This window comes from Suncus etruscus, chromosome 3, assembly GCF_024139225.1.
Source record: "Suncus etruscus isolate mSunEtr1 chromosome 3, mSunEtr1.pri.cur, whole genome shotgun sequence".
Taxonomy (NCBI): Eukaryota; Metazoa; Chordata; class Mammalia; order Eulipotyphla; family Soricidae; genus Suncus; species Suncus etruscus.
In genome coordinates, this window is record NC_064850.1 from 108,156,462 (window position 1) to 108,172,778 (window position 16,317).

At 37.5% G+C, this 16,317-nt stretch overlaps 1 protein-coding gene across 1 annotated transcript in view; it reads left to right on the forward strand.

Annotated features, from left to right (window-relative positions):
- DCHS2 (dachsous cadherin-related 2) overlaps window positions 1-16,317 on the forward strand; it is a 273,708-nt gene that overhangs the window by 143,607 nt on the left and 113,784 nt on the right. The window contains exon 3 of the mRNA XM_049770863.1: window positions 3,280-3,511. Within this exon, the coding sequence (XP_049626820.1) occupies window positions 3,280-3,511 (232 nt within the window). The remainder of the gene's footprint in view (window positions 1-3,279; window positions 3,512-16,317) is intronic.

Here is a 16,317-nt window from a genome sequence, read left to right on the forward strand (position 1 = left end):
TTCTCATTATCATCTTTCCCAGCCTCTAATTGATATTAGTGGCTTCTTGAAATTGAGGAGCAACATGAAAGGACAGGGAAAGGCCACCTGGGGAACAGAGGTCTGCCTGATGGTCTTCAGTGCATTCTTTTGTTTTTTTAATCTTTTTTTGGTTTTGGTTTTTGTTTTTGGGCCACACCCGGCGGTGCTCAGGGGTTACTCCTGGCTGTCTGCTCAGAAATAGCTCCTGGCAGGCACGGGGGACCATATGGGACACCAGGATTCGAACCAACCACCTTAGGTTCTGGATCGGTTGCTTGCAAGGCAAGCACTGCTGTGCTATCTCTCTGGGCCCCTTCAGTGCATTCTTAATGCTTTACAGTTTACACTATTCTGGGGGCCAGAGAGATAGTGCTGAGCATATAGCACAAGTCTTGTATGCGGCTAACCCCATATTGGTCCTTGAAATCACATGGTTCCCTTAGCATAGATGGGTGTAGGCATGGAGGTTTCTGAGTGCTTTTGGGGTGACTCAGGTAATCATGGCACTGAAGGATACATACAGCACCACCTTCTCCATTTGCTTAGCCAATAATTGGTCAATAACATGGGGCCGGAGTGGGGGTGCTAGAGGTAAGGCATTTGTCTTGCAAACGCAAGCCTAGGACAGACTGTGGTTCAATCCCCTGGTGTCCCATATGGTCCCCCCAAGCCAGGAGCGATTTCTGAGCACATAGCCAGGAGTAACCCCTGAGCGTAAATGGATGTGCTCCTTCCCTCCCTCCAAAAAAACAAAACAAAACAAAAAATAATTGGTCAATAACTAGCAGAAAAGAAAAAGAATCAGCAATCTTTAGCACCTCTCTACTCGGCGCATGCAGATTAGCTCTGACACTTCAGAGAGCCCAGTCTGGGCAGGAAGCTCTCGGCCCAGGGCACTCCCCGCTTTTCTGGAGAACCCTAACCTCTCGTGTTCTGCTGCATAACTAGCTGGCCCTGGTTCTTTCTTTAACCTTAAAATATGGGAAATCACACTAGGTCTAAGGATGTCTTTCCCTAGTTCCTTTTCTAACAGTCCTATCCTGAGACTATCCTGGGACATTAGAAACCTCAGAGCCGTTTTGAGTCCCTTGTGAACTTCATGAAGCTCATCAGCCTCTCTCTTTGCCCTCCCTCATTTCTTGCCCAGCAGCCAGTCTGCTGGCCTTGACTCTCACCAGAGCTGCTTTCAGGGTGAATAAGAATTATACACTGTCATATTTCTCTTTCCTGGCGATGCCTTCCTACCACAACAGAATATTAAAAAAAAATTGGGCAGGGGGAGAATAAGTGAGTGAGAAAACACAGGCTGTTGTGACTTCCCAAGGATTTTTGTCAGAGATGAAAGGATCAAAATGCACCAAAGAGCAACGGAAAATGGTGCAGTAAAGTGGGAACACATGTTTGGTTGAGAAAACTAGAAATAGTGGAGGATTCTTTTCTTCTGTTGAATTGTCCCCCTCGCCCCCCCCCCCCAGGCTTGGAGGGAAGCAAAATCTAATGGGTCCTCTGGGATGCACTTCTCACTCCCTTCTACATGGGGACTTCAAATTCCAGAGTGCGCAGAGCCCTCAGCCTTTAGGCTCAGTACTTTCATTGCCATTGATTGATTGGAGGCAAATAGCACCTTTCCTGCCCCCCCACACCCTTTCTTTCTTTCTTTCTTTCTTTCTTTCTTTCTTTCTTTCTTTCTTTCTTTCTTTCTTTCTTTCTTTCTTTCTTTCTTTCTTTCTTTCTTTCTTTTCTTTTCTTTCTTTCTTTCTTTCTTTCTTTCTTTCTTCTTCTTTCTTTCTTTCTTTCTTTCTTCTTTCTCTTTCTTTCTTTCTTTCTTCTCTTCTTCTCTTTCTTCTTCTTTCTTTCTTTCTTTCTTTCTTTCTTTCTTCTTTCTTTCTTTCTTTTTCTTTCTTTCTTTCTTTCTTTCTTTCTTTCTCTTTCTTTCTTTCTTTCTTTCTTTCTTTTTCTTTCTCTTCTTTCTTTCTTTCTTCTTTCTTTCTTTCTTCTTTCTTCTTCTTTCTTTTTTCTTTCTTTCTTTCTTTCTTTCTTTCTTTCTTTCTTTCTTTCTTTCTTTCTTTCTTTCTTTCTTTCTTTCTTTCTTTCTTTCTTCTTTCTTTTCTTTCTTTCTTTCTTTCTTTCTTTCTTTCTTTCTTTCTTTCTTTCTTCTTTTCTTTCTTCTCTTTCTTTCTTTCTTTCTTTCTCTCTTCTTTCTTTCTTTCTTTCTTTCTTTCTTTCTTTCTTTTTTCTTTCTTTCTTTCTTTCTTTCTTTCTTTCTTTCTTCTTTCTTTCTTTCTTTCTTTCTTTCTTTCTTTCTTTCTTTCTTTCTTTCTTTCTTTCTTCTTTCTTTCTTTCTTTCTTTCTTTTTTCTTTCTTTCTTTCTTTCTTTCTTCTTTCTTTCTTTCTTTCTTTCTTTCTTTCTTTCTTTCTTTCTTTCTTTCTTTCTCTTTCTTCTTTCTCCTCTAAACACGACAGCCAAAAGATCAAGAACACTGAAGTCAATAAAGTCTCTGTCAGTCTGTCTCTGTCTCTCTCTTGCTCACTCTCTGGTTTTTGGGCCACACACCAGGTTGTGCTCAGAGCGTACTCCTGGCTCTGCATTCAGGGATCACTCTTAGTGGGGTCAGGGTATCACATGTGGTATCAGAGATTGAATCCATTTCGACCACATGCAAGGCAAGTACCTTATCCACTCTATTATGCCTAGGTACTGGCCTCTTCAAAACCTTCCAGTGTGTCACAGTCTCCTAATTTGGCCTCAGAACCTTAGCACATACTCTTTCTGCTCATTGACTTGCTTTCCTTCAGATGGCTGGAATCTGTCTAGCTCTCCCTGATGACACCTTCTTTGTGAAGCTCCCACTGATAACCTTTTCTATTACTGTGTTCCTTGGCAGTTCTGTCCTTTTCCTGCCCCTTAGCAGTTAAAAAAGAAATCAGCCTAGACTCTAGAGGAAAAGGTGATTTTTTAAAAAAAAATCCTTCTGTTTGACCATCAGGACAACTTTTCTTGAATAACTTTGACCTCAATTCTGAAATCAATACCTCAAAGGACTAGTTTTTTCTTTATTATTCTTTCAATATGAGCTCATTCATATTCAGGAATCAGCACACCATTCCATGGAACTCAGATTTCAAGGTTAGAAGTAATATGATCATAAATATATTTGTTGTTTTAAAAGTCGATTCTGGGATCCAGTCCAATTTTTCTGTATGGCACTGGTCAGGAGAGATGGATCCATTTGTAATCATTTCTCATTCATTCCACAGGGTGGGCTCAGTGCCCAGGCTTTTGTTCGTGTGGAGGTGGAGGATGTGAATGATAATGAACCTGTGTTTAACCCATCAACTTATGGGACCAGCATCAGTGGCCAGACCCAGTCAGGCACTGAGATCATCAATGTCTTTGCCACTGACAGGGACTCTGGAATATATGGAACAGTGACTTATGAGCTCATCCCTGGAGACCTCTCATCCCTTTTTACCATTGACTCTGCCACAGGTATGTGACCTCAGAACTCTGCAACCAGCAGCTGCTGCCTCAGAGCAGAACATAAGCAAAAGTGGTTTGTCCATAGCTAGGGAAGATCAGACAAACTTTGCCTTTCAAAGGGCAACAGGGACCACTGGAATGTGTATGAGTAGTTAGGTGAGGACTAGCGCTTTATTCCCCACTCTGCCTCTTGCTGGTTTTAGGAACATTTTTGGTCAGTTTTCTGACCTTAAAAGTGATGCTAATATCCGTATCTTGCAAGGTATTGGTGAGTGATTGAATGAGTGAATTATGATAAGCAGCAACCCAATAATATTTGTTTTGCAAATGTTTGTTTTCTTCTATGTATATATGGTCATGTTATCCCAGGATGACTTGCATGATTTCAGTTAATGAGTAGTATCTATACAAAGAGCACTGTAGGATAGTTAGTATCTGACCCGCTCTTGCCCTTTCCTGATCTGGCATTCCTGCAGTCTTTTGGAGTATTTGCATCTCTGTTGTTAAAATGATAATTAAGCCTCATTATGCTACCCAAAATGTCCAGTCGGCAAGCAGTCTTTTAGAAATAATCAGTTATTAAGCAGTTACCCTTACATCCCTATTGGCTGCTAACCAAATTATGCCTGGAGTATTTGATTACAGAAAATCTAAACTTTCAAATACATAATGTTGCATTATAATAGGTTGATATATTAGACAGTGCATGCTTCAAAAATGAGGCAATGCATGTTTCTTTTATATTTCTTCTATTTAAAAATTTATTCTAGGTGACCATAATATGGGTCAAATAGTAAAATATATGCTTAGCATGTGCAAGGCCCTGCGCTTGATGCCTGGAGCTGTATGCTACATTAAGAACCTCACATATCCCTCAGGTGGCCACAACACTGCCAGGTGTGACCTCAATAAAAATAATTTTATTGTTGTAAGACACTTAGCATGGACTCTGCCTTCTTACCAAATGATTGAATGTAAAATTCAGTGGCTTTGCTGGGCAGTGCTGTCCAGCTGATCACCACAAAAGATTATTCTAATGAAAATTGGATGTTGCTTGAGAAGCAGCGTCCAGTTGCCCCTTTGCTCTTGCCACTGCAAACAGCTACTCTATTCCTATACTTTATAATTAGAACTCTTTTTTGGGGGGGCCACACCCAGTGATGCTCAGGGCTATGTGCTCAGAAATCACTTCTGGCTTGGGGCACCATATGGGATGCTGGGGAATCGAACTGCAGTCAGTCCTAGGTTAGCATGTGCAAGACAAATGCCCTACCACTTGCACCATCACTCCAGCCCCTATGGTCTTTATTTTTATCTAAGATGGACTAAACATATTTTTCTTTCATTAATTTTTAGTTTCTTTTTAATGTATATTTTATATTTTATTTACTTAGCCATTTTTGATAGACATAGAACTTTTTCACACCTTTGTTATTGTGAATGGTGTTTCCATAAACATGAGAATACAGATATCTCTTAGAAATTATGATTATCCTCAATAATTTGATTGACCTAAGTGTGGGTAGAATGTATTTTATAAAAATTATGAAGATGATTTTGACCATGAAGATATGACCTGCTATGACACTTCTATATTTTTTTACTTGATCTTTTCTTTAAAGGGGGTGCACATATGGTGATGATCAGAAATTACTCCTGATTCTATACTCAGGAATAACTCCTGATGGTGCTTAGAGGGCCCTATGGGGTGTTGGGTATTTAACATGGGTGGACCACATGCAAGGAAAGCACCCTACCTGCTGTGCTATTTCTCTGGCACCTGTCTTGATTTTTTAACACCCTCTACATATTTATGTTCATAATTATGTTCAGAACTTCATAATTACCTAGGAATTATATTCTACCAAATTAGTTTGAGTTTGCCTTCTTATCCAGTCCCATTATGTAAAAATCATTGCTTCTTGCCTAGAAAGTGTATATTTTAACCGGTGTATTTGTTTACAATGGCCAGAGATGTTTTCATAAGGCAAAATTTTCCTTGCTCAAAATAATCCACTGACGTGGCCCCTTTAACATTTCAAAGATCAGAAGAAAATACTTTTTTTAGGAAATTAGTGTGCTTATCTTGGCTTTTTCAAAATTAATCTAAACTGAAGACTTTAACTGCTTGTCAAATTGTCAAGCCCTCTAGGGTACTAGCATTGCCAAAAATATGTAGGTCAGCCAGCAATCAGGGCACTGGATCTAAAAAGCATTTAGCAATTGTTTTTAACAGACATCAACACACTTATCGTCTAGTTTCCCCTGGAAGAATCTTGCAGAATGAGCTGTTACCATGAGCTGTTTTTAGAAGTGATCTCTGTCAGCCACAGGCTCCCATTCCTGGCATCAAGCATAATACAAATACTATTGTTAATCGTGGAGAACGCTTTACGTGGGCCATTATCTAGGGAAGTATCTTTTTTTTTTTTAAGTAAAGACCAAGTTCGTAATGGAAGTAGCCTTAGGTGATTATTGTTGGCAATTTTGATGTTGATACATTTAGGTTAGATACAGTGCTCTAACAGTGCTTGGAACTTGGTTGTACTTAATCACAACCTGTAAGGAATTCATGAAGTCTGGAATGCTTTAGTTTAACCTTTAGAAGAGAAATAAACATCTTGACTAGTTATGGGGAAAGTTGCTTGGTAAACAGGTGGTCCATTTGAACAGTTGAGTGTGGGCTCATATGTTGGTTGATTGCAACCCTGAATTCATTTTTATTATCATACAGATTAGCCAGGATTTGGGGTCTTGCCATCAAAAGAAATTTAACTCTTGAGGTTCTCAAAAGTGAGCTGTAATGAAATATTGCTTGCCATCTCTGGAGCTGTGTTTTCATTGTCATTTATATAAGGCTCAGGGTTTCTTGCTTCTCCTGAAAAATCCTGTTTCAATAGAGATTGCCAGTATAAACAGTCTCAATGAATTTTGTCTATCAGTAAATACGTGTGGAATAAAGAAGTTTACTTACAAATCTAGAAATAATGGGAAAGTGAGTTAAATTCTTATGCCATTTTTAAGGAGTTCCAAGGAAATGTCATCAGTAACACAGAACAAGCTTTCTTTAATTCTTTTCTTTTTCTGAGCTTGATTGATAGGATAGCATAATGGGTTAGGACTTATGCTCTGCATGCAGGAAGCCTGATTTAATCTTCTGAAACCATAGAGCACCTGTACCACCAAGAACAATCCTGACCACTAAGTCAGGAACCCTTGAGCTTTATCTGGCGTGCTTCCCCCCAGAATACAATAAAATCTTTTCCATGATAGCAAAGGGATGCTATGGGTAAACCCACTTTTCCTCCAATTTACCTGAAACTCTCCAGCTTAACTGTGTTAGTACTGTATCAAATACATACATGTCACTGTATTCACTCTGTACACATGTGAGAATATGAAGAGTTGATTGGCCCATATTTTTAAAAAAAAAAAAAACTTTTTTAAACTTTTCAAGACATTCATGCAGGGACTCAATTGCTTCCCTTTATCCTTTCATGCTGAGAGACATTTCCTTTACCAGACATGTTGTTCCCTATATCTACTTGTCCTGTGCTAGAGGCTCATCCCTTCCTGATGACAAGAGTTTTCCCACCGATCTATTTGTGCCACAACCAAGACACACACATCAAAATTAGAGCTCTTTGACTTATTGTATTCATCTGGTAAGAAAACTGTTTTGGAGCAGAGTGAAAGGGGGCGTGGTCTTGTCATGGTTGTTTTCTCTTGTGGCTTTATCTTCCTGTTCTGTTTCTGGTTTTCTAAGTTTGTTGTTCGTTCAAAGAACATTTTTTGTAAAATATGTTTAGGCACCAGGAGAAAGATACGAATTGAGCCTTCATTTCTTTTCTTCTCAGTAAGTTTGGTTCCTTTGATGTGGGCATGAGGCCGGCCACACTGTTTTGAGTTCTCAGAGGAGGAAACACATGAAGCATATTTATTAATAACTCCTTCTTCATGCATTTGTAATCATGTTTGAATTATAGGTAGATTTGTAACTGGAGTCCAGACTCCAGCATGGCCCAAAATAGGGGAGGAGCTAAGCCAGGACTTGGTCACTCCTGGACCTAAAGAAAAAATAGGTGAAAGTGACCTCACCTGAAGAAATTGCATTCTTTGTCCTCCCAAAGGAAAGAATTCAGTTGGGAGATGGTGCTACTATTCAAAACACACCACCAAGAGATGTGACTCATGAGGAGTGCCTGGTTCCTGCTATGCTTAGGTTCTTTGTGTCAGAGAGAAAGAACTGAAAGAGAAAACAGTGAGATGATTGCAGATAGGTTTTATAAAGTGATATACACCCCTGATGTGTGGGCTCAGGCGCTTTTTGAGGAAGAGTCTGGCACTAATTTTTGGGTTAAGGGCTTTTAAAGAGTCAATTAACCTGGGAAGGTGGGCAACTATGCATAAAGGATTCGGCATGACTGCTATGGTCTTATGTGCTCACTCATGCATCACATGTATCATTAGCATCTAATTTTGCAGCTAGGGCATTTGTAAGTTAATATGTGTTTTGAGCTTAATGAGGAGAAAATGAAATGGATTCCGGGTTACATTTGCTGAAGCACTGCTCCAGCAATTGGCTGCAACCCATTTTCCAAAGTCTCTTCTTTAGGAAGAAGTTGGTAGCTACAAGGCTGTCAGGGATCAAAGCCATTTTTGATAATGATTTAATTTTTCTTTTATAGGTTTTGGGCTGCACTCGGTGTTGCTTAGTGGCAATTTCTGGCTTTATGTTAAGGATCACTCCTAACAGTGCTTGGGGACGCTGTGGTGCCAGGATCACAGTGGGGCTGATGGCATACAAGGCATATGCTTTATTTTATTTAACTGTATTATATCACCAAGCCCCTCTTTTTGTTTCCTATAGTAGCTTTTCCATATTGCCTCTCTTGTAACGGATTCCCCTCTCCCCCCAGAATGTTTGATGTATCTCTCGAGAAAGAAAAAAAAGAAATATTTTAGCTTTGGGGCTAATTTATTTAGATATTAACATTGAAATATGAGTGACTTCCTGTTCAGATTATTTTCAAGTGACAGGTTTCAAGCATTTGCAGTTGACCAGCTGCTTTCTTTTCCAGACTGGTCTCTCATTAATTTTTTGTGGTTTACCTTTTTTTATAGAAGCTTGAAAGAAAAGTTAACGATTTAGAGAAAAATTAACAAAAGATCTAAAAAGACCATTACTTATCTACTCAAGATTTTTAAAATGATGGAATTTTATTCTTTTAGGAAAATTTTATCCAGTGCCTATTACATACTATATGTTGTTGTAGATGCTTGGAAAATAACAAGCAGACAAAATATCACGGTGTTTGCAGAGCTTGCAACAAAGCTTACATTGCTCTGCCTCTTGTCTGCTCGGTGTTCAATTGTGGTGTACGTGAAATCCAAGTTTAGCCTTACAGAACAAGTAATTAAAGGGGTAACTCTACTAGTGAGGCAGCCAGACCAGGCAAGCTCTGTGTCTATTTGTAATCGTTTGTTTGCATGGGTGTGTAGACTTTAGTATGAACTATAAGTAATATTTTGCAGACTCTTTATTTCAAGGGCAGATTCTTTTCTAATGTTAGTTTTATGCTCAGATTTCAGATCCTGTAATGATTATCATAATTCTTCATGATTGCCACTTTTCTACATTTAGGAAATTCTGATCTGTAGTTAATAAATTACTACCATACTTCATTTCACAAAGGATTTGAGCCATTTTATGCCAAAAGTCAGTTTTATTTGCAAGACAGAGGCTATAATGGATCATGAGCACTTAATCAGTGTCTGTCACTTTTATAGAAAAACAAAGTATGTTAGAGTTTTCTCAATTTTTCCAGAACAAAATCAAAGCCTTTTGGAGATGGAAGGGACTTCACAACACAACTCTCACTTAATGGGGGGGATGGGGGCAGGGGTGGGATGGGGGTTGAACCTGAAAGGGATTCAGTGAATTTCTTACAGCTGCACAGTTGGCTTAATTTGACTTAAGGTCTATCCTAGATTTATCCATGTCATGTTCTATCTCAGATAATTTTACTTTCCATGCTGTCCCCATATATTTCTTATTTGAGAATTACACTAAAACTATAAATGAGCAACAAAGTTTTATTTTTTATGTCCATCTGAAAAGAAAGGATTTAAGTACAAGAGTTTCAGTGACTTCCTCAAAAAGCAGTAAAAATAACACTTGAATTTCTTTCTTGGACTTCCACTGCAAAGCTTTCTCTATATTTTTGTGATGATTTAGAACTAAAGACAAAGCTAAGATAAATATAGATTCTCTTTGTCCCACTGAGACAGAAGGTTAATTTCTATTGTGCTTTACAATATAAAACTATTTGAAATTTTGAATTATATGTTGTTTAATTTGTTCTTTCCCATTCAATAGAGTTCAGTTAAGTTGTTCAAAATAGATGATCTTTCCTAGGTGTTTATTTTTTAGTTATAAATATGAGAAAATTTCAGAATCATTTTATTTCTTTGGAACACAATTTGGTTACCTAGTTTGTGTGCAAAACTAATGTTATGTTTTATGACTATTTTTTATTTCACAAACTATATAGGAAAGACATAAAAATATCAATAATTGGTAAGAATAGAGCTTAAACACTATCAATTTGTTTCTATTTTAAAAAAACCCACACTTATAAACTTCATAATGGATGAAGATCATGTGTTTGTGCTTGTTTTCGAGTATGCTAAACTCTTTCCCATAACTTACCATTTTAGCACTGACCTGCAGTTTAAATCATTATAAAAATGTGCAATGCTGAAAATTATCTCATTTTTTCATGAGAAAAAAATTCTATATTCTAGAAGTCCTTAAATCTAGAAGTCAGTCTTATTTGATAGACTATTATTTTATATGTATTTAGAAGAAATAAAATTAAAAGAAAGCTTTTGTATTTTATTTATTTACTTTTTGGTTTTTGGGACACACCTAGAGGTGCTCAGTGTCTACTCCTGGCTCTGACCTCAGAAATTACTCATGGCAGACTCTGGGAATCATATGGTTTGCAGGGATCAAACCAGGATCAGCCGTGTGCAAGGCAAATGCCTTACCCACTTGGGATATCTTTCATTTATTTTGCTAGTTTATTAGTTTAAAAAATTCATTTGGGATCTAGAGTCTTAATACACCAAATAGAGCATTTGCCTTGCACCTGAGATGACATGACTTTGATCTCAACACCCATACAGTGCCCTGAGCTTGCCAGCAGTGATCCTGAGCATTGAAAGGTGTGGCTCCCCAAAAAACAAACAAAAATCCATCCCAACTGCTTTTTCTATTTAAATAAAAAGTGACAAGATAAAAAGTTTAAACAAATATTTGCTGCATACTATTATGAATATATACAAGTTCAGTCACTCAGTAATTAAAACATAAAATAGGGGCTGGAGAGATTGCATAGTGGTAGTGCATTTGCCTTGCAAGCGGCCAACTGAAGACCAACAGTGGTTCAAATCCCAGCATCCCATGTGGTCCCCCGTGCCCACCAGGAGTGATTTCTGAACAGAGAGCCAGGAGTAACCCCTGAGTGCTGCCAGGTGTGGCCCCCCAAAAAACAAACAAAAAAATAGCCCAAAACATAAAATAGCCAGTGCCTTGTAAATAAATCAATATTTATTTTTCTACATTCTGTACTAGTGATTAATGGTAATTGTGTCATAAAAATTTTGAGTCACATTTAACTCTTGAAAGAGACAAAGTAAGCCACTAAAACTCATGGATATACCAATCTCATGGTTCATCACACTCCCTTTCTTGGGAGGTGGGTTGGGCAAGCCCTTCACCCTACTGAAGCTTTGGCAGTTGGACACACAGAAACACCCCACAACTGCTATCATGCCAGTGGCCCAGCTTTACTTCTTTTCTACTAATCTAATAACACCAAATAAGACACCTAAAAACCCAAAACCCCAGATATGCCAGTTTTGTGGCTGAGATCTCCGAGGAGTCTTTAGAGCCATCACTTCTGCACTTCCAGAAATCCCAGCAGCCACTTCACAATCCACTGCTGCCTCCATATGAACTCATTGGCAGCTCCACAGAGCCTCAAAGTCCTGGAGTATGTGGCTGCATATGCATCCATGAGACACCTCCATAGATTTAATACTAACATGCCAGTAGGAACACAGCAAATTAGTTGTGAAGTTATTATAAAAGCTACCAAACCTTAACAAACAAAATCAATAACAGAATGCTCAAGTAGCAAAAAGCATCTTGTTCGCCTTCAGACAATGACATAATGATCCATTGCGAGATATGACAATGTTCACAAATTTTCTTTTAATGAAGTTTTTTCAATAACTTCATAATCAATAGCATGCAGTATTAAGTAGGTTATTTATATTTGCCAAGGATCAGATTTTATGGAGGGTGGGAATCTGGGAATAATGATGAAGGAAACATTTCTCTGGTGTTGGGTTTGGAGTTGGAACATTGAATGCCAGAAATAACTATTCTGAGCAACTTTGTAATCCATAGTTTTTAAAATAACAAAATTATTTAAAAAGAGTTAAATAATTATAATGCTTAAAAAAGTTAAATAAGTGTTTTATAAGTTTTAAGTTGATAAAAGTATAAGTAGCAAGACCTATTTATTTATTATTTTATTCTTTATTATGTTCCTGTAATATGTATTATACCCAATTATATAATGCATATATGAGAGTTATACTTAAAACTTTCTAGTAGAGCTCAATTTTTAATAATGGAATTTATTTAAATATCAGTGTCAAATAGCTTCTCTATTTTCAAGTGTTAAGAAAAGGTCATCATCATGAAACTTTCAGCAGATGGAAGGATAAATTTAATTCTGATACTGTTCTCTTAAGTGAAGAGTGCTCATTCAAAGAAATGTGTAATCTTATTTCAGGTCTCTCACAGAAATGGCTTCACTGTACAAAATTGACTTTGAAAGCCACTAAAGTACTCATCAGCTCAGAAGAGGCCTGATAAAATTAGTTTATGTGGACAATAAATGAACCTTATCAAATTTACAAAGACATATTTGGTCATTTCACTTGTTCTGCTTAAAGTCTTTCTTGACTTCCTAGGCTCTGGCTGAAGACTGAATCTTTGTTAATGCTCTACTAGAGCCTTCTGCTCTGCCTGCTTTCCTGGAGGGTTTATAACTCCAGTAATGCTCTCTTCTACTTTCTCTCCTCTCATCCCTCTTCCCACATTTCCTACCTTATGTACCACATGATTCTTTTCTACTTAGGAAGAAAACTCTTATTCTTCTCTCTCCTTTTCCTCTCCTGCTCACCAAATTCAGTGGTTTCACTCATGTTTCAGAGATTCATGGAAAAATATTCCAATCTTCTTCCTACACATACTCAAATAGATACCTAAGGTTTTGTTTATCATAACTTACCTTTGTATTATAACTAAGTATTTTGTGATTAACTGATGCTTGACCCCACAGACACTCTTTAGTTCTATAGAACTCTCCCCATTATTACTGTAGGTCCTGGAACTCATGAATAAATAAGGATAAGAGTTGTTGCATCCTGGGATGAGGGCATTGGTTTTATGCACAGAACTCTGGTTCATTCCCTGGCACTGCATGAAACCACAAGCACTGTTGAGGGGATCCCTGGTGGTCTCTGGCATGCAGAACCTAAGCAGTGCTGCATCCCAGGTCCTAGTACTTCCTGTTCTGGGCCAATGGCCAATTACCACTGAGTTTCCCTCAGTCTTCCTGGGCACTGCTTAGGACACCCGATGCTTGCAAATCATGCTTAGTCTAAGTTGACTTGACAATAATAATCCATACGGAACAAGCATGAGACAATACTTTTCCAAAGTCAAATAGAGAGACAACAGCCACCCGGGAGTATTATAGACTTATTTTACAAGAACCAGCCCAGCTGTCTGGCTTCTCCATGAGCTAGTACCACTACTGAAATGATCTTATCATCATCAGACTTACATTAAGGAATTCAGTCTAGTAAGGACCTCCAGCCTATCTGGGCATTAATTTTTCAGAATGGAGTGAGGTAATATCTTATGTTTTTGGTACCAGGTTAAAAGAGTCTGATAGAGCTTCCTCACCTTACATGGTCTTGACAGGAAAACAGATATAAAGACTGTAAAAAATATTTTTATAGTACTCTGACTTACTGTAACTTTTATTGGTAGTGGAATTCTTCTGTTTGCTAAATCTTTCTGACAGGTATGGTGGTGTAGGCCTCCTATTTGCTGTTTTTCTATTTTTCCTGTAGTCATCCTTAAAGGTCATTTTATTTTTTAAAGAGACTTTCACATTTCAGGGACAATTACCATCGAAAGCCATTGTGTCACACTATTTCATTAAGGTGATATGTTTGTCTCCAGAAATGGAAATATTTAGAGCAACTCCACAGAGTAAGAGCAGTGAATACTTTAGATTTTACTGGGCTTCAGAAGAAAGCTCTGGAAAATCAAACATAATTAAGGAAGGGATTCCTGACCCTTAGAACCTGAACTGAATTTGGCAAAATAGCTCTGATTTGAATGAACAAGAAAGGGAAAAATGGAATAATGCAGGAAAAGCAAAGAATAAAAATGAACAATCAGAATTGGAAATGAGTAAGCATTTATAACAAGACATTAAAATAGAAGTTTGGGCTTAGTTACTAAGAAAGGTGGAAAAATCTACATTTTAAGAGAACTCTAGACTTTATTCAGGAATGAGAAAGAGGGGTCAGAAAGACAGTTTTATCATTCTTGAGAACTTGAACACCTTCTTGTTAAAGGAATAACAAATTGTTAAACTGGGTCTGAAGTTCTGATCATGTAGGGGAAGCCATTGCTGATCTGTGGGTTTTTGGGAAAGCGCCCACTCTTACTGACTTTTTAAATCACTTGTTTCTATAGTTTGGTGCTAATACACTAGGCCTCTCTTGCCCTTAAGAAATCTTAATGGAAAAAGACTTATGGGAATGAGGTAAAGAGATCCTAGGGGAAAGCAGGTGTGGCCTATAAAACTAAAAAAAAATAAAATTTAATTCACTTAAAAAATGAAATGCTTTCTTTCATGAATGCTTTCAATATTTTGCCAGAGAAAGCACCAAATCTATCCTGCTTTCATCTAAATAGACCTTAGGAAGGAATCACCTGCCTCTTCAGTCTATGCCCTTAGAGCTTCTTGGCCTCCTCCAAAGTTGCCAACACTCATAGTTTCTCCCTCTAATTTTCTGGGTCAGATCCCTAACAACTCCAACCAGCTTCCTTCCTCAAACATGATCCTCTGTCTAGGAGTGTTCCTTGTGTCCTCTGTGTTCCTACAGATATCTCAGTCAGGCTGTCTCCACCTAGAAACCTCTCCTTTACCTCCATTCCCTAGAGTTTGGGAAGCTGAGGAACAGGTTTATTTGCATACTGCTGATTATCCCATCATTCCACAATTAGAGGATTTAGTGGGTAGATCTGCATATATATTGTGTATATACATATGTAAATTTAGGTGCATATAAGTATATAAAACATAGGTGCTTATCAAATATACTAATGTAGATTCCCTGGAGCAAGAGTCTAATCTTTAGACCTCTGTGATACAACAGCACAGAACAATTAGATAATGGGACTTTTTGCAAAGCTGAGTGAAAATTTGAGATTAAAACAATTTACTTTGCATTATGTAAAAAAATCAGAGAATCAATCATTTTAAAAGATGGCTTGAAATTTTTTATTATCCCTTTTTATTATTATTTTATTTATTTATTTATTTTTTGGTTTTTTCGGGCCACACCCGTTTGATGCTCAGGGGTTACTCCTGGCTAAACGCTCAGAAATTGCCCCTGGCTTGGGGGGACCATAAGGGACGCCGGGGGATCGAACCGAGGTCCTTCCTTGGCTAGAGCTTGCAAGGTAGACACCTTACCTCTAGCGCCACCTCGCCGGCCCCATTATTATTATTATTATTTAAGGGTGTTACTTACATCTTCCAGGTTCACAGTGGGATACTTCTGATGTCAGATAATCCAAAGATGCTCACATGCAAAGCTTATGTTCCATGCATCTTCTCTGTCCAGGAAGTTTTTCCCCTCTTCCTTAAGGCACTTTCCTTTGGGCAGTGAGGTCTTCAACCATTTCCCCTGGACTCATGTCTCAGAATGACTGCTGTAGGCAAGCTTATAAATTAAGCTTTCTTAATAATAGTATATATTAGTTTGAGCTGAACTGTTCACACATAGCTTTAGTGTGTTATCACATGCTCATCTGCAAATACTTGCTGAATAACTCTATTGTCATTACATGTCATTATTCATCAGTTTGTATATATGTTTTTAAGGATAAAGATTCTTGGCAAAGTTATGTTTGTATAAGCCTCTAGATATGATACATGGTCTCCATTTCTCATCCTTTATTTTTTCCTTAAATTTGTTAAAAATCTATAATTAATAACATAAACACTTATAATGAAAGCCTTAGAAATAAAATAGAAAATTGTCATATAGAAGAATATCCATTGTGCTATCAAGTATAAAACAATGAAGTTAACTTATAAAGTTACATCTTGCTTCTTGCTTTCATTTATCAAATCATTGACCTGCCAAAACTTGTCTTAAATTATTTTAATTTAAAATGCTAATTTTTGAATTTGGAAGAATCATTGGGGGAATCATTGAATACTAGATGATTCTCACCAGAGAATAAAAATCTTTTAAATCATGGAGTGAATATGTTATAGATATGTATTTCACTCGATTTCACAATTTGCCATATGTTGGTATTCCACATTTTGCTAGTAATTTGAGTATTTGAGGCATTATGTTTGTTTGTATCTGGGAATCACATGTTCAAAGAGTTTTATATAGATAATTTCTACAAAGTA